This window comes from Balaenoptera borealis (genome assembly GCF_965194805.1).
Source record: "Balaenoptera borealis genome assembly, chromosome: 15".
NCBI lineage: Eukaryota > Metazoa > Chordata > Mammalia > Artiodactyla > Balaenopteridae > Balaenoptera > Balaenoptera borealis.
The window spans coordinates 29147078-29167352 of record NC_138871.1 but is presented as its reverse complement, the minus strand read 5'-3'; the positions used below and the strand labels follow the sequence as shown (position 1 = coordinate 29167352).

The following is a 20275-nucleotide window of genomic DNA, read 5'->3' as shown; positions in this document are numbered from 1 at the left end:
CTGGAAAGAACAGTAATTGCAAAATTGTATTTCTTTTAAATATAATCAGTAAATGATGTAAAGTAAGCCAAGGAGTATTTTAAGTTAAGACATCTTGGATGTCAGAGGTGTGAGCAGCTAATTTTGTTCTGCTACCCATAACAGATGTAGCATATTTTATTTTAGTGCCATTATTAGCAACTTCCCTTGCCGGCTTTCACTGAAGCACTGAGGCCCGCATTAAAATCGGAGAGGCTGCTCACCACCACAGTGGAGGACCACGGGCCAGGGCCACGGCCTACTCGGCCCGTTCCCTGGAGGGCACTGGCCCTGGTGGAGACCGAGGCCTCACCCTCCCAGCGGGGCTGTTGCAGACCCAGGCTCGCCACCGTGCTGAGGGCAGCAGGTAGGAGGGAAGCAGTGGGGGAGACACAGGCAATGGGAAGGCTGCGGGGGAGGGCAGTGGACGAGGCCCTCAACGCAGGAGCAGGCGTTTAGGGACAGAGCTGGCATCTAAGGCTTTTCCTCTCATTTCAATTCCATCGGCCCTCAAGTCAGCAGATGTTCATAGCTGCCAACTCCATACACCAGGGCTGGGCACACAGAGATGGACCAGAGCAGCCCGTGCCCTTGAGAAGCTTCAAGTCTAGGGAAGGAGTCAGAAAGGCAAGCAGATGGATCCCAGAGAGACAAACCAAGTGCCATGGAAACTGGGAGGGGGTGGGGGTTACCGTGCATTGATGAAAGAACAAGGAAGGAAGACTTCTCAGAGGAGGGAGGCCAGGAAGAAACAGAAGGTTTTGAGAAGAGAGGGCAGGAAAAGCTTGCTGGGGAAGAGAAAAGCATAAGCTGGCCAGCATGGCATGTCTGGTGTGGGCAATGCTGGGCAGGTTGGGAATGTGGCAGGAAATGGAGGTGGGGCTGGGGCAGGCAGGTCCCTGTAGGCCACGGGAAGGTGTCAGCATTTTACCCGAGGGCAATGGGGAGTCACGGAAGGATTCTGAGCAGGGGTGGTCCAAGATCCCTGTCTCGCTGGTGGTGGTGAGCACGGAGGATGGACTGGAGAGGTGAGTGAGGGGGCAGCTGAGGGAATCAGAGAGGTGGCAGGTCCTGCCCTGTGATGCTGCCAGTGGGGGCTGACAGGAGGGTGTGGGGATCCTTTCTGAGACGAAATCCATAGGAGTTGATGACCAATTCCACGTGGGGGTGAGAGGGAGGTGTCGAGGATGACTGTGCGTTGGATGATTCCTAATTCTAGCTCAGGAGCCTGGGTGGCTGGTGACGCCGTTCTCAGAGGCAGGGGAATATGGGGGGAGGGGGTCAGGGTGGGAGGGTGGCAGGCCTGGGTCCCCCAGGTTGAGAAGCCGGTGAGGCAGACAGGTCTCGGGGGCGGAGCTCTGGGCAGGGGCCTGGGCAGAAGCGTGAGCCCTGGCTATGTGAGCGCAGCCAGAGCCCCGGAGCGGAGGAGTTGCCCAGAAGAGCAGATGGCAGGGGAGGGCGCCAGGCCTGGGGAACAGGCACATTTGAGGGGCGGGTATAGGGAACAAGCCCATGATGGCGGCCTTGGGGGACCAGCCCAAGGGGCGGTGGCAGTGACGGAGGGCACCACAGACAACAGGCAGCACGGCAACGCCAGGCAAACAGAGTTTCCAAGTGGCCTCGGTGAGGGCTGAGAGGCTTTGGTCTTGGCAGAGGGATTTTGGTGGGATTTGGTGACCCCCTAGAGTCCAGATTTCCTAACCCTCACTCAGCCTCTCACTGCCATCCTGGGCCAATTCAACTGGTCATTCGTTAAGACCTCTCTAGTTCTCTGACCATAGCTGGGGGTTGAGCCAATGGCTCACCGTCTCGAGGGCTCATGGATGTCGGGACCACTGAGGGTCCTCACCGCTGGGCTCAGCGGAGGAAGCTGGGGCAGGGACCCCCATGCTGCCTACCCCTTGAAGATCACCTCTCTGAGGTGTGGGGGGCCTGAGTCCCCGCCACAGAAATCACATCCAGGGCTGTGCTGGTAAATGAATGAGATTCAAGTACTGAGTGAGGGCAACTAACAAGCTTCAGGGTCCCAGAGGTAGGGACAGGGTGTGTGTTCCCTTGGGGTCCCCCTGCTATTTGGGGTAAGGGAAGAAGCAGAAGCCGGCTCCATGTGCTGTGTCAGCAGCAGAACAAATGGTGTGGTGGCCACAGTGGCTCAGAGGTGGGTTGTGGACAGAGGGAGATCCCAAGGCCCAGTGAGAGGAGTGGATGCAGCAAGGAGGGGTCACTATCATCAGCCCAGAAAAGACTAGAGCCCCAGGGTAGTAGGCCAAGGGCAGGGGCTTGACCACAGATGAGCTCTGAGGGGCCTCCTCTGGGGAGAAGGTGACAAGGAGAAGGAAGGCTGGGCAAGGAGTGGCCACAGGGAGAAGGGGTGACCCAGTCCCGGCAGCCAGTGCGGGGCCAGCAGGAACCTGTGGGTCCCTCCATTCATCTGGTGAACTCCTCCCCAGGTGCCTGATGGCCAGTCATCAGGGGACCTCAAGGGAAGGCGGGGTCTGGGATGGGGAGCCAGAGCCCTGGCTGAAGTGATCAATCAGCACTGGTTGATGGCACCCCCCAGCCCCAGAACTGGGGGTGCCAAGAAGACGTGGGCTTGTTGGAAACAGCTCGCTTTGCCATGACATGAGCAGTACTGACCTGCTAGCACTCTCTAACTCCCAGGCAGAACCTGCACCCTGCCTCCGAGACAGCTTCACCCGGATGCCCTCCCCTCTCAGACCCTAACCCTAACCCTAACCCTATCAGAGCCCCAAACCCCAGCCTCCAGACCCAGCTCAGACCCTGCTGCCCCTTGTCACAGATAGCCCCAGATTTCCGGTTGCATCTAAGGTCAGAGGCAGCAAACACAAAGCACGAGCCTCTCTGGAGCACCCCCAGGCCCAGCTGGCCCCAGAGCCCCCTAGAACAGCCTGAAGGGCTTCCTTTGTGGCGCTGGAAGGGTTAACCCTGAGCTATTTGCCTCTGTCTCCTGGCTCATCTTGGGTGGGGGGCCAGAGTCAGGAATGCATTTGGGATCACCTCTGCCTCTGCAGCCTCAGAGCACACACACACCTGCAGCCAGCAGCCAGCAGATAGTTTACATATTTGAACCTGGAGCTAAGGTGCCGAGACATAAACAGGAAACTGGATCCCCGGCCTGTGCCCCATTTTCAGGGGCTTTTACCTACTACAAAGAAGTTCCTCCTACTTGCCTTTCTTCTGGTGGCTTTTCTGCCTCCTTTTCAAAGGCATTGGGCTGGGGGGTGGGGTGTTCAGCGTGACCCTGTGACATGGCTCAAAGCGGCCTCCTGCTCCTGGCCAGGGGTTTGGGCCTCTGAGGGTCCGCAGGTGGTGGCAACATTGACACAGGTCCAAAGCCCAGGCCGGCACCTGGCTGACCCTGTGTGCCTGAGGCCTCTGCCAGGTCCGGAACCAACTTGCCTACTGGGCGGCCACATACCACCCTCTGTCACCAGGGCTAGGCGGGCCTCAGGTCCTGCTCAGATACACACGTCCAGGCCTGAGTGTTATCCTGCGTGTCCTTGGAGGACAGGAGTGTTAGGCAGGAACTGGGGAGCAGCTGAGGCCTGAGCCTAGATCCGTGGGGCAGGCCTCTGGTGCTGGCTCTGGGCTCCCACTGCCTTCGCAGTGAATGTCAGACTCCTTGGCTGGACACTCAGGGTCTTCTGCGACCTCCTCCAGCTTCCTCACCCACTGGCTGCTCTCATGCCCAGTACGTTGTACGTGTAGGCTTTGAGGCCTAATCCTCCAGGAAGCTTCCCCTGATCTTCGCAGACCAAATCCATTGCTGCTGCCTCCGGTGCCCCCGGCCGATTACACCCCTGCAGCTGCAGGCCAGCTGTGAATACAGGGGCCCCCCCACCGCACCCCAGCGTGAGCCACTCACCCTGTGCCATGTGCATAGTCGGCCCTTGGTAAACGTTGAATCAAACTGAACGGCACCCCCCAAGTTCAGGGACCCTTATTTTATACTTTTCCATCCCCCCTGTGCGATGTGCACCCACTGAATGCTCGGACCACCCCCTCCCCCCATTTTGGAGCTTTGCACTGTTCCTGGGTGCCCTCTGGTGGACCAAACTCAGAATCATTCTCTGTCCTCCATCTTCTCAAGGTCTCAGTTTCCCCACGTGTGAGGTGGAAAGATTTTTCTACTCCTGGGGCTGGGATGTGGCTAATACCAAGAAATGGATGAGAAGGCCCTTTGGAGGCTTAGAAAACCTGCTAAAGGAAGGCAGGACCCCGTGGCTATCCCACCGGCAGGCTGGGTCTTGCTCGCCTGTGTCTCCTCACGGCTCACAGGGCCGAGCGCTTGCTGTGGGCCAGGCACGTTCTAAATACTTCACACATACTGATGCATTTAATCCTCTCAGCAGAAGCTTTGCACAACCAAGCCTCCTCCCTCCCTGTCCTCTATTCAGCTAGGTGTTTTAGAAGGTCCTAGAAAGAACTGGGGAGGGATGGGCTGAGAGGTGGCCCTGCTGAGGCCTGTCACCGGGGCATGTGTGCGCATGTTTGTGCACGTGCTCGTGTGTGGGCCTGCATGCACGCGCAGGTTTGGGGTGGGGGTGTGTGGAACAGGCAACGTGACAGGTGGCGTTGGCGTTCCTGGGCTCCAAGCGGCTTTGCCATTCCCATCCGTCCCTCCTGGGGGGTCCTGTGGGCAAACTCCAAGAAAGCAGCGGGCAGGGAGGCGGCAGATTTCTGATGGCAAAAATAGCCCGCTTCAGAGTTCAATAGGGACTGATTAAAGCAGTAAAGGAGAAAAGCCCCAAACAAGCATCTCCAAGCAAAGTAGGAGAAGGATTTGAGATTGGAGGGGAGGAGCCACGTGCTCTGGGAGATGGTGAATCTCTGTGGACTCAAGAGGGACACACTACCCCCTAGACATTGCTTCTGGTCTCCTATCAGCCCTGGAAGAGTGGGAGAAGCAGGAAGCAATGAAGTCAAGGTGAGCCCAGGTGAGCCATGCTCTGTATTAGGTGTTGATAAATGGTGCCAGTTCTCAGCCTTAGGGACACCCTACGAGTCAAGGGATGGAGAAAGAACTGTTGTCCTGGGGAGGGAGATGGGACGCAGGAAACACATGCGACCAGAGTCTACATGTGTGGGGAGAGACAGATCCTAGGGGGGCTCATCAGGGAGGACTTCCTGGAGGAGGGACCTCTTCTAGAACAGCTTGAATGTGGACCTGAGGTCATTCCCAACTCTTCCCTGTTCTTGGTTGGGAGTTCAAATGCTTTCTCAGAGAAATGGAGGCAAGCTGGGGGAGACATTTGCTTCTGCTAGGTCACAGCTCCTGGCCAAGCTGGTTCATCAAAACTACCATTTTCTTCAGGGCTGGTGATGGGGAGAGAGATGGTGGAGGTTCTGGTACCCACTGGGAGTACCCACATTCTTTCCACATACAGGGACAGGGACGATGTGCCTCTTTGTTTCGTAACTATGGAAGCTGGAAGGGGGAGCTGGAAGAGGTAGTGGAGTGAGCAGGGGCATGGCTCAGCTGGACCTTCAGATACCTCATCTACAGCATGCGTGTGACCTCTAAGAGCCAACTGCTGGGGCCAGGGTGACTAGTGTGAGGACATAAGGAGGGCTTAGGTTTCTGGTTCTCTGCACCCTCCAGGGCTGAGGTGAGGAGGGGCTGGGCTGAGAGGGAGGGGCTTGGGGGGTTAGCAGGGCTGACAGGGGAGGTTCTGAGCAGCAAGCCCTGGGGGGCTCAGATGCTGCCTTTTCTTCCAGTCAAGGTGTCTGGCAGAAGCTGGAGGGGCAGAAGGAGGGTGGGGAGGGGGTCCTCTGCTGAGGTGTCAGGGAAGGCCAAAGGGCAGAGGCCAGCAAACCAACAGCCGACAATAGACAACTGCAGGGCAACAACCCTTGCTGCCAGTGAACCTGACTCTTTGGCCTCACGTGGACCCCGCAAAACTGGTGCCAGGGGGAGAGACACACACACTCGAGGAGCCCCCAGCCCTACAGCAGCAGCCCGGCCCCATCTTGCCAGTGCCCCCACCTCAGCCCCTATTGCTGCTGGGAGGACAGAGGAGCTGAATGAGGGTCCAGGGGCTAGAAGGCATGTTCCAAGGAAGGCTCTGCCCACTCGCCATTCAGCACCATTCATAAGCCACACCTGGCCCGAGAGGGTGGCACAGCCACGCTGCCGGAGAGGCATCCAAGGGTCAGCAGCTGACTTAAGGTCACACAGCCCGCCATCGGCTCTCCCTGCTCTAGTACCAGGGGCCAGTCTCATGGTTTCACTTCCAGAATCCTCATGGGCAGAACCAGGAGAAAGCTTACGTACAACGCCTTATCTTATGGCAGGGGAAACTGAGGTCTTTAGGGTGAAAACCAAGGTCATACAGAGAGTTCAGGTTGGGGGATGCCAGCCAGACGGGAGGAGGGCAGACCTGGGGCATGTGTGGCGGCCCCCGGCCTGAGCCCCACCTAGGGACAGGGCGGAGCCCCCAGGGGCCCCCGTACCCACAGCCTCACTCATCCACAGAAAAGCCCCAACTTTTCCTGTGGGCACATTTCAACCTCACCAAATCAGCTAATTATTGACAGTTGGTGAAGAGGAGATTTCACTTTTTCCTCCTGTTAAACTGCTCCTAATTAGTTCCCTGTCACCATGGCTGGCTCGCCCGCCCGCCGCTCGCCGTCGGTAATCCCGCTGCACAGTGTCTCATTAACCTTTTGCTCCTCTCCTGCCGCCTGCCAACAAGATGAAGACAAAAACAGATTGTCGAACAATGGCACCGGCTTGTATGTGCAGCCCAGTTCCCCAGCCTACCCCCCTCCCAGAGCTCCCGGGGGGAATCGCGAGGGAAAGAGAGGGGAATGGGGTGGGGGAGAGCCCAGAGGAATCGAGGGAGAGAGGCACAAAGAGAGAGGGAAACAGGCAGGGCCGTGGGCAGGGTACTTGGCCAAGGTACTGCTTCTTGAACCTTAACGAGGTTCATTAAATGGGATTGGAAGCGCTCCCAGGTGGGGAACACCGGCTGTCAGAACTGGAGGGACATTCACCGTCCCCAGGTCCAGCCTCTTGTGGCAGCCAAGCCCATGGGCCCAGAGACTGGACCTTGGACATCTCCCTCGAGGAAGCTGAGACACCAGCATGTGTGTTTGTGTGTGTGTGTGTGTGTGCACGCGTGCGCACGCGTGTGTATGTCTGGGGGAGGACAGAGATGACCACATTGGCCTGGAGCCCAGAGCCCCAATCTCCAGAGAGGGCAGGGCCAGAAAGGTCACCACAAATCAGGCCCCACATGCCACAGGGAGGCCTCTGCAACCCGCCTGACCCAGCACAGCCCTGGGCAAGCTCCAACACAGCCCTCTCCTTCCCATCATAGCTGTACCATCACCTGACATTCCTTGGTTATTTGGCTTCTGTCTGCACCCCCAGAACAGAGGCTCCCTGAGAACAGGGGGCTATGACATGGTCCTCCAAGTTACAAGAAAAAGGGGAAATCACCCCAGTATCTGGGTGCAGACGGGTCCGTCCATGCCTGGCTGAGCTGGCCTTGGCCAATGCCCTACAGCCTTAATCTGAAGGTCACAGGGTCCACCGGGGCAGACCCCACACTCCCGGCGACAGGACCGGGGCTCAGAAGGGAGGCCAGACCTTGCTCCCCTGTCCTCACACCCAAGTTCCTAAGGAGGCTCCCTACCCAAACTGCTGGCCCATAGACCCCCTACCCCCGCCTCCTGCCTCAGCTCTGGGTTAGAGAACAAAGGCACAAACACCTACTTCAGAAGGTCCCTGTGAACCTGAACATGGATTCCCCATGAAGGAGGAGGGCTGGGTGAGGGCACTGAAATGTTCCTACCGATAAATTAGCAAGGAGCCATCTGGGGTTCAGACTTGGGCCTTCTCATTTTATAGCGAGATGGGGGTGGGCTGAGGAGGGTTATGGAATCCTTTTGTGGGTACAGAGCCTAACCCATCATTACTAACTTCGGACCTTGGGCAAGGTCCTTAACCTTGATGTGCCTCAGTTTTCTCATTTGCAAACGTGGAATAATACTGGTACGAACCTCACAGGACTGTCATGTTCTGGATACGCGTTTTACCGCCACAGTCAACCAGGCCCTTGTACTTACTGGACCCCAGGACCCCTTGGAGGCCATGCCTTTCTACCCTGGGCTGTGTGATTGCTTCCCCATCACCACCTTTTCTCCAGGCCCCCAACCCCCCATCTCACAGACCACCAATGAGTGAAATTTTCTTTGCTGTTCTCCAATGGCTTCCCATCCCTGAGTTCATTTCTCTGAACAAAGAGAGAAACCGGACTGCCATTTTGCCTCCTCGACTGCCTCGTCCAGCCACACCCCCCGGTTGCCAAGTCTTGTCAACTCCTTCTCGTCCCCTCGGCAGCAGCTCACCTGCAGGGAGCCCCCTCCTCCTTGAAATGCCCTTGTCCCCAGTGTCCATGAAACTGCTCGTCGGGGCTCTCCCCTGCCTGCTCCTGCCCTTTTTTAACAGCTTTTCTTCCTCCTACAGAGACCTCAACCCTTCCAGGACTTCAGTCCCCCCCATGCATCAAAGGTTCCATGTTCCCCAGCCAAAATCTGGCCCCAGAGCCTGAGACACACACATCTAACTGTCTAGGCAACACCCTTTGATAAACAGTAATACCTTGGACTTGAGGGGCATTAGGAAGATTTAATACAAGGCATGCAGAGTTCCCGGCATGCTACCTGGCCTAGTAGATGTTTAGCAAATGGTAGCTATTATAATTATTTGCAATTTTAGTTTTAAAATTAGCACCATTTTAATAGGCAGAAATACTAATTTGAAAAGCGCGGACAAAACTCTCTCCCAGGGGGACTTCCCTGGCGGGCCAGTGGTTAAGACTTCGCCTTGGGCTTCCCTGGTGGCACAGTGGTTGAGAATCCGCCTGCCAATGCAGGGGACACGGGTTCGAGCCCTGGTCTGGGAAGATCCCACGTGCCGCGGAGCAGCTGGGCCCGTGAGCCACAACTACTGAGCCTGTGTGTCTGGAGCCTGTGCTCCGCAACAAGAGAGGCCGCGACAGTGAGAGGCCCGCGCACCGCGATGAAGAGTGGCCCCCGCTTGCCGCAGCTAGAGAAAGCCCTCACACAGAAACAAAGACCCAACACAGCCAAAAGTAAATAAATAAATTAATTAATTAATTAATTTTAAAAAACCAACAAACTAACCTCCTCATTCCCCCTCCCCACCCCCACCCTCTAAAAAAAAAAAAAAAAAGACTTCACCTTCCATTGCAGGGGATGTGGGTTCGATCCCTGGTCGGGGAGCTAAGATCCTACATGCCTCACGGCCAAAAAAACCAAAACATAAAACAGAAGCAATATTGTAACAAATTCAATAAAGACTTGAAAAAATGGTTCACATCAAAAAAAAAAAAAATCTTAAAATACACCCCCAAAACTCTCTCCCAGGGATTGAAGAGGGGATTGAAGTTCTTTCTTCAACCTCTGGGGTTAGTGGGTTGGAAACCCCACACCAATCACTGCAGGCCAGCCATTCTAGGAACCAGTTCCTAAATTCCATCTCCAAGTCACCTCATTAATTAATTAGCGTTCCAGTGATTACTCCTGTTGACAACCTTGGTGGCTCTTGGCAAGGTTGGGTCAGCCCAAGCAGGTCCAGACTTATTGTGGCGAATCACATTGGCTTCTGGGATGTGAGACATGATCCCCACATGGCAGAAGCAGCGCCTCGTTAGAGAGAATTAATTGGGAGGAAGAATGGGGGAACGAGGTCCTCTCAGCCAAACACCCCATTATGCACAGGCCCGCCTGCATCCTGTTGGGGTTGATGCAGGTGAGGAGGGGGCTCTGACGATCACGTCCCTACCCTCCTTTCCCAGAGAACAGACTTATTACAAAGTGACTATATTCTTTCCAACCTAGAGAAGGAGGCTTGGGTTGCAACGAGAAGGATTTTGGTTAGACACCCAGAAGAACTAACTTCCATGCCTATTTGTGGCAGACATGGGGGAAGGGAGGAGCCTGGACGTTGACTCACTTAGGCCGGGGCTGCTCACTTAGACCACCTCTCTGCAGCCACAGCTGGAGGCCCGAGTGGGGGGACTGTGGCCATTTCTCCATTATTTGCCCCAAAGGAACACCCGCCTTAGACCCACAGCACTCCTAGGCTCTTCCCCACCACAGGGAGGCCCCAGCTCCCTCCTCTCTCCACTGTCTCAGGGTAGGCGAAGAGAAAAGAGTGAGAAGAGAAAATCCTACAGAACAAGCAGATGCAACATCTCCTGGGAGCTCTGGTCTGGGAGTGAGCCTCTGGGGTGTCCTTCCATATTAGCACATGGCTTCTGTGACTTTGGGCCGGGCCCTTGGCTGCTCTGGGTCTCCATTTGCCCCAGCAGAGCCAGGAGGGTGGTAAACTGGATGACCTTGAAAATCCTTCCAGTGGGACAGGCTCATGGGGTTTCTCTGCCCTGGCTCCGTCTCCTGTGCAGACAGGTAGAGCTATGGGAGCTACTTGAAGCTTCTGAACACAGTGGTGCTTGCAAGCACCTGGGGCACTCTGACTCTTGCCCAGAACTGCAGACTCAGCCCAGCTGTTATAAAGAGATGCCGTCAGTGGCTTTGGGGAGTGACGGGCCCAGGCCTTCCAGGTGGGGAGGCCAGGACCGCCAAGAAGTGCCCTCCCTCTCGTCTTCAGAGCTTCCAGGCAACCTGGAGCCCCCAGCTCTATTTGGAGTCCCCAAGCATCAGGATACAGCTGTTCAGCTTTTGGGTTGAGGGGAAGGATGGGGTGGGGTATCCCTGCTCCATGGCAAGGCTGGGCCCTGTGGGTATGAGGACACTGCTGAGCTTCCCATCCTGTGTGCACTGGCCTGGCCCCCAAGATAGGAGCCCCATCCCATTATAGTTTCCTCCTGAAACTCTGGGGCTCAGTGGAGGCAAGTGACTCCAGTCCTCACCCTCTTCGGGGCCTGGAGGCCGGGTCACTACCTCCTACTCTAAGACCCTGGGTCTCCAGTCCTCACAGTCCCAGTGTAACACCCCAGGACCCTTATTTTCACCTTCCCCAACTTCCCTGGAGGAACCTGTACCCCTCCCGCCCCGCAGGGTCAGTCCTGCGGTCACAGATTCAGAAGCGTCCATCTGCAGCCACAGCCCCCATCTTCCCTTGAGTTCCGTAACTACAGTTACCATGGTCATTCTTTGCCCTCCTTGGGTCTGCCTCTGCACCAAACCTTGCTTTTCCCACTCGGCTTGCTCATGCTTCTTCACCCCCACCCAACTAAGATTCTGGGGTCCTTTGCTCCTCCTGAACTCCTACCAGCCTCCCAAATGTCTCACCCAACCAGACAAAACTGGAGCAGGCCCCATACCTCTGGGTAGACAGGCCCTGGCTACCCCCCCCAACCTGTGTCCACCCCCAGCTGTCCCCTCCACTGACCCCCGGCACTGCCCACCAGGATCTCTGACTTCCTTAGTCCGCTATCTCTCCCGTTCTCCCCTCTGAAGGTCTCCAGCCTTCTCCATAGTCCTCTGACCTTTGACCTCCCCCTTCCCACCCGCCTCCTTCCTTTCTGCTCAGTCATGAGAACACAGGAGCTATCAGATCAACTTCCTTAACCTCCCCACCCCCGAACTCCACCCCCCAACCAACATTTGCCTCCCTCTGCTAAAGTGGGGAGGGGTCTCCCCCACCCAGGCGAATCCTTTGAACCCCTTGCCTGCGCTCTGACTCCCCCACTTCATGGACTTTGCCCTCTGTCCTCCTCCTCCAGTGTCCTTCTTCTCCATGGACTTTGCCCTCTGTCCTCCTCCTCCAGTGTCCTTCTTCTCTCCTGGTGCCTTCCCTTTGCATTTACACAAGCTCCAGTCTCTCCCATTTTAAAAGAGTGAAAATAAATGAAAGCCTCTCTTGATCCCACATCTCATTCCAGCTCTGGGTCTGCTTCTCTTTTTTCCCCCGGTACCAAGCCTCTAGACCAAACAGTCAGCCTGCCACCCCATTTCCTTACCCCCCAGCTGGGCTCCACCCCTCGGGATGGAGTTTGCCTCCACGAACTGAGACACCAATGGACGCTCTTCAACCCCATGGAGCTTGACCTCTCGGGAGGGTCTGACCCTGTGGATGCCCCCCAACTCCAGTCTCACTTGGCTCTGTCCTTACCTCCCTGGCCACTTGTCCTTGGACAGCCCCCCTCCCCAGGGCCTATTTTCTCCACACGCTCCTTGGCTGATCCCACCCACCATCACTGTTTTATGCTGGGGGCTCCTACTTCTGTCCCTCGAGCCCAGGCCTCTCTCCTGGCTTCTAGACCCAAAGCCAACTTCCACAGGGCACCTCTGTTCGCAAGTTCCACAGGTTCCTCAAACCCCACGTGTCCATCCAGCTCCACATGCTGTCCTCCTGCACGCCGGCCCCTCCTCATCTCCATCTTGCCGGGTTGTTCAAAACCAGAAAGCCGGGCGCACATCCTGCCGGCTCCCTGTCCTCCCATCACACGCAGTTCTTCATCAGATCCTCATGAAGCTGCCTCCTAACAACTCTCTCTTAAAGGACCCACCTCCCTCCATGCCCGCTGCCAGCAGCCTGGTCCAAGCCGCCATCATCTCTCGCTGGACTCCCGCCACCGCCTCCTGAAGGCTCCTTCTCCAGAGCTCCAACGCAGCCTCACCATACAGCCATGGGGACCGTTCAAAACCAGGAATCTGTGGTCCTGCTCTGCACAGCTCTTCTGGTAACGTTCACCCACTGCGCTGGCTTCCAAGTTCCCGGCACCCCCGACGTCAGGCCCCCATACCTGGCCCACCTCATCTTCCCCACTCTCTGCCCAAGAGGCAGGCTTTCCTCAGCTGTGTGCCGCCTCCCTTCACACCAGGTGACCTCAGCCTATGTGTCCCCTCACCTCTTACACACCTGGCCAACTCTAGCCCATCCTTCAGGCCCCCATGAAATGCCACTTCTCTCTAAGCTCTGTTTGGGCCCCTACTGTCTCCTCCCACGGCCAAACTCCTCCCATCTTAACACTGCTCACCCTTCACTTGCTATTCCGTTTCATCGCTGTGTTCACTGCTTGACCCTTGACCCTGAGAGGTCAGAGCCTGGGCCCGTCTCATTCACGGTCTAACCCCAGTACCTAGCTAGCGCAGTGCTAAGGTGTCAGCACTGAGTAGGTATTGGTTCATAAATGACCAGACGGCAACCCTCCCTGTCCTGCCCTTGAGCCCCTCCCTCCACTGACCTCTGACATCTGGGGGAAGAGGCTGATGGCCAGCGGCAGGGCCAGGCCAAAGGCTGCCAGGCACACGAGGCTTTGCACGGGGAGGAGCAGCCGGGGGCGCGCCTGCAGGAGAGCTGTCCTGTGGGGGAGAGAGAAGGGGGGGCCCCATGAGACCCGGAGACAGGGTGAGCTGGCCATTAGCCACCACACTGGGTCCCACTGGGTCTGAAGGCCAGGCCCAGCCCGTAGCTAAGTAGCTGTGGAGGAATTCTGTCTCTGGGACCGTCCCCCGGTGGCAGCCCTCTCCCCAGGCCCTGCCCTGAAGGACGTTGCCGCTTAAATTCTCAACCGTAAATCATAAATGAGCACCTGTGGGGCACCCACCCCATCGTGCATCCAGCCCTGCGCAGAGAAGGCCACGTGTGGGGTAGACAATAGAGGAGGCTGTCGGCCCCTGCTCCTGTGCAGGGTTGGGGGGCCCAGGCGGGGACACAGCGGAGGAAGATGGGCCTTGAAGGCAGCACATATTGAAATAGTGAACAAACCACACACACATTCATGCACATGCACGCACAAGCACGCATACGCACGCACGCACAGCCAGGAGAGGATGACCTCTTCTGGGTACGGGAACAGAACACACCCTGCTGACCACCTGGTCACCTTCGATCCAAGAGCCACAGTGACTTGCCCAAGGCCAAGACCAAGTCTGCGGGAGGCAGGCAGGGCTGCTGTCTGGGCTCCTCTGACTCCCTAAAAGTGCTGTCACTGAGCTGCTCTGGCTCCTGCCTTAAGGACCCCTTGCCCGCTGCACCACCGGTTCACAGTTGGCACCCCTCCCCGCGGTGAGCATCCGAGCTGGGATTCTTGGGCAGGAGAGGGGTACGAAAGCCTCCCTCCAGGGCCCTGGGTCCCCCAGCCCCATGACGATACGGCCTCTCCAGACAGAGTGGAGGCCGTAGCAGCTGGCGAGTCCACCTTCACTGTGCTGTCCGTCAGAACATTTCGTTCTGTATAATCCACCAGGCCCTGGGGAAGACCACCAGGCATTCTACGTGGGGAGGCCTGGGGTGGGATGTGTCAGCAAGACAGATTATTTGCCAAGGGATGTTGGGTGGGTACACGTGCTGCCCTCAGTAAGCGTCAGCCTCCACCGGACTGAGACCGGCTCCTGGTGGGAAGAAGCTATAACCAGGGCTCTTGCCCCTGCCCTCCTGGGGCAGGGCTGCTGTGGCCACAGGCAGGGGAGAGGCTCTTCTGGGGGCAGCGCCTCAGTGTCGGGCAGGCAAACCCCGCACCACCTTCACCTCCTGGCACATGAATCCCAAGAGCAGCTGGCTCTAAGGCGACAGCAAAACTGGGAGCAGCAGTTCTCAAACTTTAGTATCTAGGCAGTGGTTAAAAAATGCAGACTCCCCCATGAGATCCTGATTCAGCTGGTACTACACCTGGAAACCTTCCATGAGTCTACAACAGGTGATCCCCAGACCACACTTCTGGGAAACTCTGGCCCAGGATGTTCCTACTAAGGTACCAATAACAATCCAATTACTTGTAAGTTCTATGCAAGTAAAAGACCTGGACACAGTAAGTGCTCAGTGAGGTGTGTTCGTATTGCTGTTGTTACCGCCCTTGTTACCAGCAGGAAGGAGGGAGGATCTTGGTGGCTGGGTCATCCTCCAGCCCTTCCCACTGGCCCAGACCGCAAGATCTGTCCAGTTGTTGAATTAAGCCTGAACTGAGCTATTGGGGAGGGGAATTTCCACAGGATGAAGAACAGGGGGACAAAGGTGCCCAAATCAAACTCAAGCCCTTCTGGCATCCCCTCCGCCTTGGTCCAGTGCCCCCATCTTCTCCCTCTCTTCCGGGTGAGCCTCACCCCCCTCTTCCCCACGGACTCAGCCTGAGGCCTCCTGGGCTTCCATGGGAGTCATGGAGGGCTGGGAGTAAGGCTGAGATGGGTCCTGAGATGTTTTCAACTCAGATTAACTTCTCCAGCAGGACCAGAAGGTGGGTACTCTTGCTCCCGTGGCAGCGACTGGGACCTCAGTCCCTGAGGGTGGCCAGAGCAGGGGGGAGGGGACAGGAGGGTGTGTGGCCCCTGGAGGCACAGCCCCGAGGGAGGATCGCGGAGGGAGGTTCCCTCCCTGGCAGGTGAGGGGCAGGACATGGACTCATTTGGTGGGGACACCGGACAGACCCCTTCTACGTGGGGCTGCGACCTTGGCTCCTCTCTCCGGGTGGCTGGCTGAAGTCTCCACTGTGAAAGGGATCCAGAAAGTCCCAGGCCTGTGCTCCCCACTCAGGAAGGAGGAAGGCTCAGACAGCAGCCAACAGGAGCCTCTGAAGTCCCAGCCCAGGCGGGAGAGTGAACACAGCAGGACAGGGGGAGGGGAGGAGGAGAGGGAAATGGCAGGGAGGAATTGGAAAGGCAGCTGGGGGAGTTAAAATATGCAGATGGAGAGATGTGCGAATGCCTGGGAGAGAGGAAAGACCCGGATCCCCGGGAATGAGGGAGGCTGGGAAGCGGCCTCAGGCGCTACCATGGAGGGTGTGGCCTGAACCCTGACCAAGCTGAGACCCAGCCTGGGAGGGCAGAAAAGTCCAGACCCGGGCCAGGGCCAGGGATGCAGAGCTGGGGGAGAGACCCCCCACAGCTGCCTCTGAGTTGGGGGGCGCGGGGCTGCTCTCCGGGCCCTGAGTCCAAAACCAGCTTCCTCCCCAGGACAGTGGAGCTGGAGTGGAGCCCTGGGCCTGAGGGAAGGTGCGGTGGAGAGTGAGGGGAGGGGTGTGCACCCCTCAGAGAGAAGCCCTGCTCGGGCGGCGGAGTGGAGGATTCTCGGCTTCTGACGGGAGACCCTTTTCCTTTCATCTCAGAGACAGGGACACCTGAACACGTCCCCCAACTCTCCTATCCTAGCAGGAAACCCAGGGTCCTCCCAGAGAGGAGAAACTGAGGCCGGGGCCAAGCCAGCCTCGCTGCCACACAACAGCTTGTCTCCCCATTGCCGTGCATTCCCTCAGCACTTGGAGCAGTTTTACTTTTGCGCTCCATTAATTTGCAAGCAGGCTGCTTTGTAAGTGTTCTTTTGTCTTTTTTCCCTGGCTCTCCTGACTCCCTCACACAACCGGGGCTCCGGAGGGTCGAGGGTAAGGCTGCCTCCCCCATCAGCCTCCTCAGCAGAGGCCCTGCCATTAGCACCCTGCATGGAAAGGCCGTGGGGTGCTCGGCGGCGGCGGTGGGGGGGGGCCCAGCTAAGAGCCAGGGGCCCGCTGGATGGTGCAAAGTGCCAAGCTCTAGTGGACAAGGTGGTGAGGGGGGCAGTGCCATCATTCTCCAGGTGGGAAACTGACCAGCCCGCCAGAACTCCTGCCAGGAGTCTCAGTCGGTGCCGGACCTGCCCTGCCCCCCCACCTCACAGCCTGGCAGCTCCCCACACCATGTATATGAGGTTAATTATGGCTTTGAGGTGCAAACTGAGTCTTGTTCATCTTGATATTCCTGGGGGAACCCAGGCTGGACTCTTTCTCCTCCTCAGAGACCCTCCCACAAGCTTCAGGGAAGGACCAACTAAATACAAGGCTTCCAGGAGACCAATGGCTAACCCTCTTCTACCTACCCGAGGGGCTTCCTTTGACCCTGAGCTGAGCCAGATGCAGGGCACCCGCAGTCCAGGCTGATTCCAGGCTGGGACGTTCAGAACTAAAACAATCCCACCCCACCTCCCAAGCCTCCCAAAGCTAAGTTTAAGCCCCCAACCAATGGGACACTAACCGTCACTCCACTTTCTGCAAACCCAGCTCAGATGGCACCCAGAAGGCATCACAGACCACATTTTTCCCCAGCAAATTCCAGGTTCAAGATTCAGTAGCCTTGAAGACAGAAGCCCTCCCTTCCTCATTTGCCCAGTGGTGTCCTTGTGTGCATTTGCAGTCGCTGGTATTTGGGGACAGCCTCAGTTCACCAGAGAGCTGCGTATACAAGGTTCAGGGGCACCAAAGCAATCGCTTCCCAGGATCTGTTTATTTTTGCAACTTCCAGAGGAGATTAATTTTCTTAAGTCTCAGTGTTCAACACGCCATCCCTTGCTCAGGTACCCACGCCCACTATGCATCTCCCCCACTCTTCCAGGGGACGAAGGGATCATCCCCTCAGCTGGACACAGGGCCCCTTATCAGCAGGCCCAATGAGAGAGCGTGCTTTGCTTCTGTTGGGTTGCGCTCTTCAAGGTCCACGCAACAGGCCCACACCTTGCCCAGAAAGCCCTCCCTTCCACCAAAATCCTATCTTACTCTCAGTGCCAGCTGCAGCCCCTTTCCTGTGGACCAGCCCTCCCCTCAAGGTCACCCTGACCCTGTTCCTGCACTGCCGGGTCCCACCTGCAGCTGACCTGTGTGTGGGTCCCGCCCTTATCAAAACACAGGCTTTCTGAGGCCAGTTCCCCAAATCTGTCCCTCTCCTGTCTCCATGCGGGGTGGATTCCAAAGACAGGCTGATTATGTGCTGTGATCCAAAAATCCAAGAGGCAGCCAGTGTGGTAGGAAGAGCCCAGTTTTGCAGCCATATTCCTGGGCCCTGCCTGGCTCTGCCATTTCCTAGTGTGTGACTGTAAGCAGATGATATAACCTCTCTTTGCCTTCCTTTCCTCATCTGTAAAATGGGGACATCATGCTCACCTCTTTGCACCGTTGTGAAGGTTAAATGAGATCATTCATTCATTCAACAAACACTGAGCATATCACTATGTGCTAGGAACTATGTTAGATGCTGTGCAGGGCAGTAAACAAAAGGAATTGACCTGCCTCCATGGAGATGACATTCTAATGAAGCACACAGATAGCATATAACTAGATAAAGAATCTCAGCTATCGATAAGTGCTGTGAGTAAAAATAAGGCAGTGTAGCGGGGGAAGAAGTCCTGGTGGCTGTAATCTCGATGGGGTGGTCAGGGAGGGCCTCGTTGAGGAGATGGCATTTGGGGGGGACCTGGCTGGGAGAAGACTGGGACGCAGCCAGTGCTTAGCTGTCAAGTGTTAGCTGTTATTGTCATTTGTTTTGTGGGAATAAGAAGGTCCCCAAACTGGGGAGAAGCCCCTGATCCAGAGCCCCAGAGGGAATGCCCCCAACCCCGTCCTTATCCTACACAGCCCCCAAGCCCATCCACTGCCTTGAGGTGCCCCTCCCAGGCTGGGCCCCCGGCAAGGAGGAAGCGATCATCTCTTCACTTTTACCTGCACCAGACCTCCAGGCCTTTGCTCATCTTGCTGCCCACACCTGGAACCCTTCCCTGCTCCTTGCCATCCTCCTAGACTTTCCCCAACCCTCAGGGCCTGCCCAAACCAGCCCTGCTTCCTCCCTCCTCTCCTCAGCCTCTCCTTCCAGCAGCATTCCCGTCTTCATGATTCAATTTCACACTCATTAATTAATAGAATCACTCCATCATTGTTCTTATTATTGTATCTCCTTATTTCTTTATGGTCAGGACAAATGTGTTCTCAGAACATCCCTCTGAGGGCGGCAGGGAGGTTAGTACAATTACTGTCTAAATGAATAAACTGAGGCTCGGTGAGGTGGTGACTTGCCTCATGGCAGATGCCGGAAAGGGATGCGCTGGGCCCAAGTCTAGTCTTCCCACCATAGTCCTCAGACTCTCTCTTCACCACTGGTCCTGTGCTGTGCACTAATAGAGCGCGTGCACACACACACACACACAGACACACACTCTAGAACCGCCAGCTCCAGGGCAGGGCCAGCCTTGTCCATCGGGACATCCCTCCTAGAACTTAGCACAGGGTCCTGAGCAGCCAAAGTCCATGAATTCTCACAGGATGATTCCAGCAGCCCTGCCAGGGAGAGTGTGAACAAACCAGGACCCTTGCCCTGGGCCAGCAGGTCCCCCTTCCCCCACCCTCTCCGCCACGATGGCCTCTGTCCTGGGCACCAACTCACTTCTCCAGCATGGACATGACGATCGGGGGTAGCACCAGGATGGGCATGGGGAGGACCACTCGCGTCAGCGCCGTCTCCAGCAGGGCCTGAGGGGCAAGCAGAGGCTGTGGTGAGCGGGGTGGGACAGCCTCGGGGCAGCAAACGCAGCCCCGGAGCCCCTAGGTGTATGTACCACTGTTAAGCACATCTGGCTGAACGGAATAATTCATGGAATCGCTCACGAAGCCATATTCCAAACAACAGAAAAAAGCCACCCCATCTTCCCACCGCGGATCCCCATCACCTGCCACATGTGGGGGAGTGGAGGCAACCCAGCAAGGGGCCCGCGCCCAGGGAGGTGAACCGGGTGGCGGGGTACAGCGGCTGAGAGGAAACACATGGAGGACCTGAGATGCTCTAAAAACACAGCAGGCACTGGAAGGGCCAGAACAGACAGCTGTGGCCTGCTGCGCCGCGTGAGGCTCCTGGTGCCCAGGGAGAAGAGGGATTCTGGGACTCACTTTCTTTTCCCTTAAAGACAAAGATTTGGAGGATCTTGCCATTTCCTGGCTCTGGATGAGAGTCTTTCTTAATGACAAGAGGTCAGCTTTGTAAGTGGGAAATGCTTCTGCTGAGTGGCTGCTGTCCCCATATGGGGTCTGCCTGGGGCCTTGCTCTGGGGGCTCCCTCAGGATTCCTGGGGAGGGGGGGTGCTGGTCAAGGCACAGCTCAGTGGCAGTTCTGCACCCTGATGGTCACTGTGATGAGTTCCTTTAACCCCACGGGCTCCCAGCCCTCAGAGAAGGCTCAAGGAATGCTTGTAACCCACGGGTCCCTGGAGTCCCAAATGGCAAGGGGCTGATAGAGCCAGGACAAGGGAAGCCCAGGGCTGCAGAAGAGCTTGGGGTTCCCTGCTGTTTGGACCACGAGGAGGCGTTATCACAGTTGGTCTCCATCACAGCAAGTCGGGAAGAGGATAGAGTTGGATAGGAGGTTAGGGGGATGTAGGAAATTGAGGCCAAATCCCCTCTGATGATGGGCTCAGGGCTAAACATTTCTCCCAGGAACTTGGGTTCTTCATGACCAGCCTCAGGAAGGCCTGGGAGAGGTCCCTCCAGTCTCCTGAACAGGTGTGGGGATGACA

At 56.9% G+C, this 20275-nt stretch overlaps 1 protein-coding gene across 4 annotated transcripts in view; it reads right to left on the bottom strand.

Annotated features, from left to right (window-relative positions):
- The window catches only part of SFXN5 (sideroflexin 5), a 118090-nt gene that overhangs the window by 6187 nt on the left and 91628 nt on the right, over nucleotides 1-20275 (bottom strand). For 2 of the 4 annotated variants that reach the window (XM_082356404.1, XR_014234648.1), the window contains one exon: nucleotides 19153-19238. In XM_082356404.1, the coding sequence (XP_082212530.1) occupies nucleotides 19153-19238 (86 nt within the window). Of the gene's footprint in view, nucleotides 1-4979; nucleotides 6724-13223; nucleotides 13342-19152; nucleotides 19239-20275 lie in introns of those variants that run through there. The other 2 variants (XM_082356401.1, XM_082356402.1) reach the window with 2 other exon arrangements.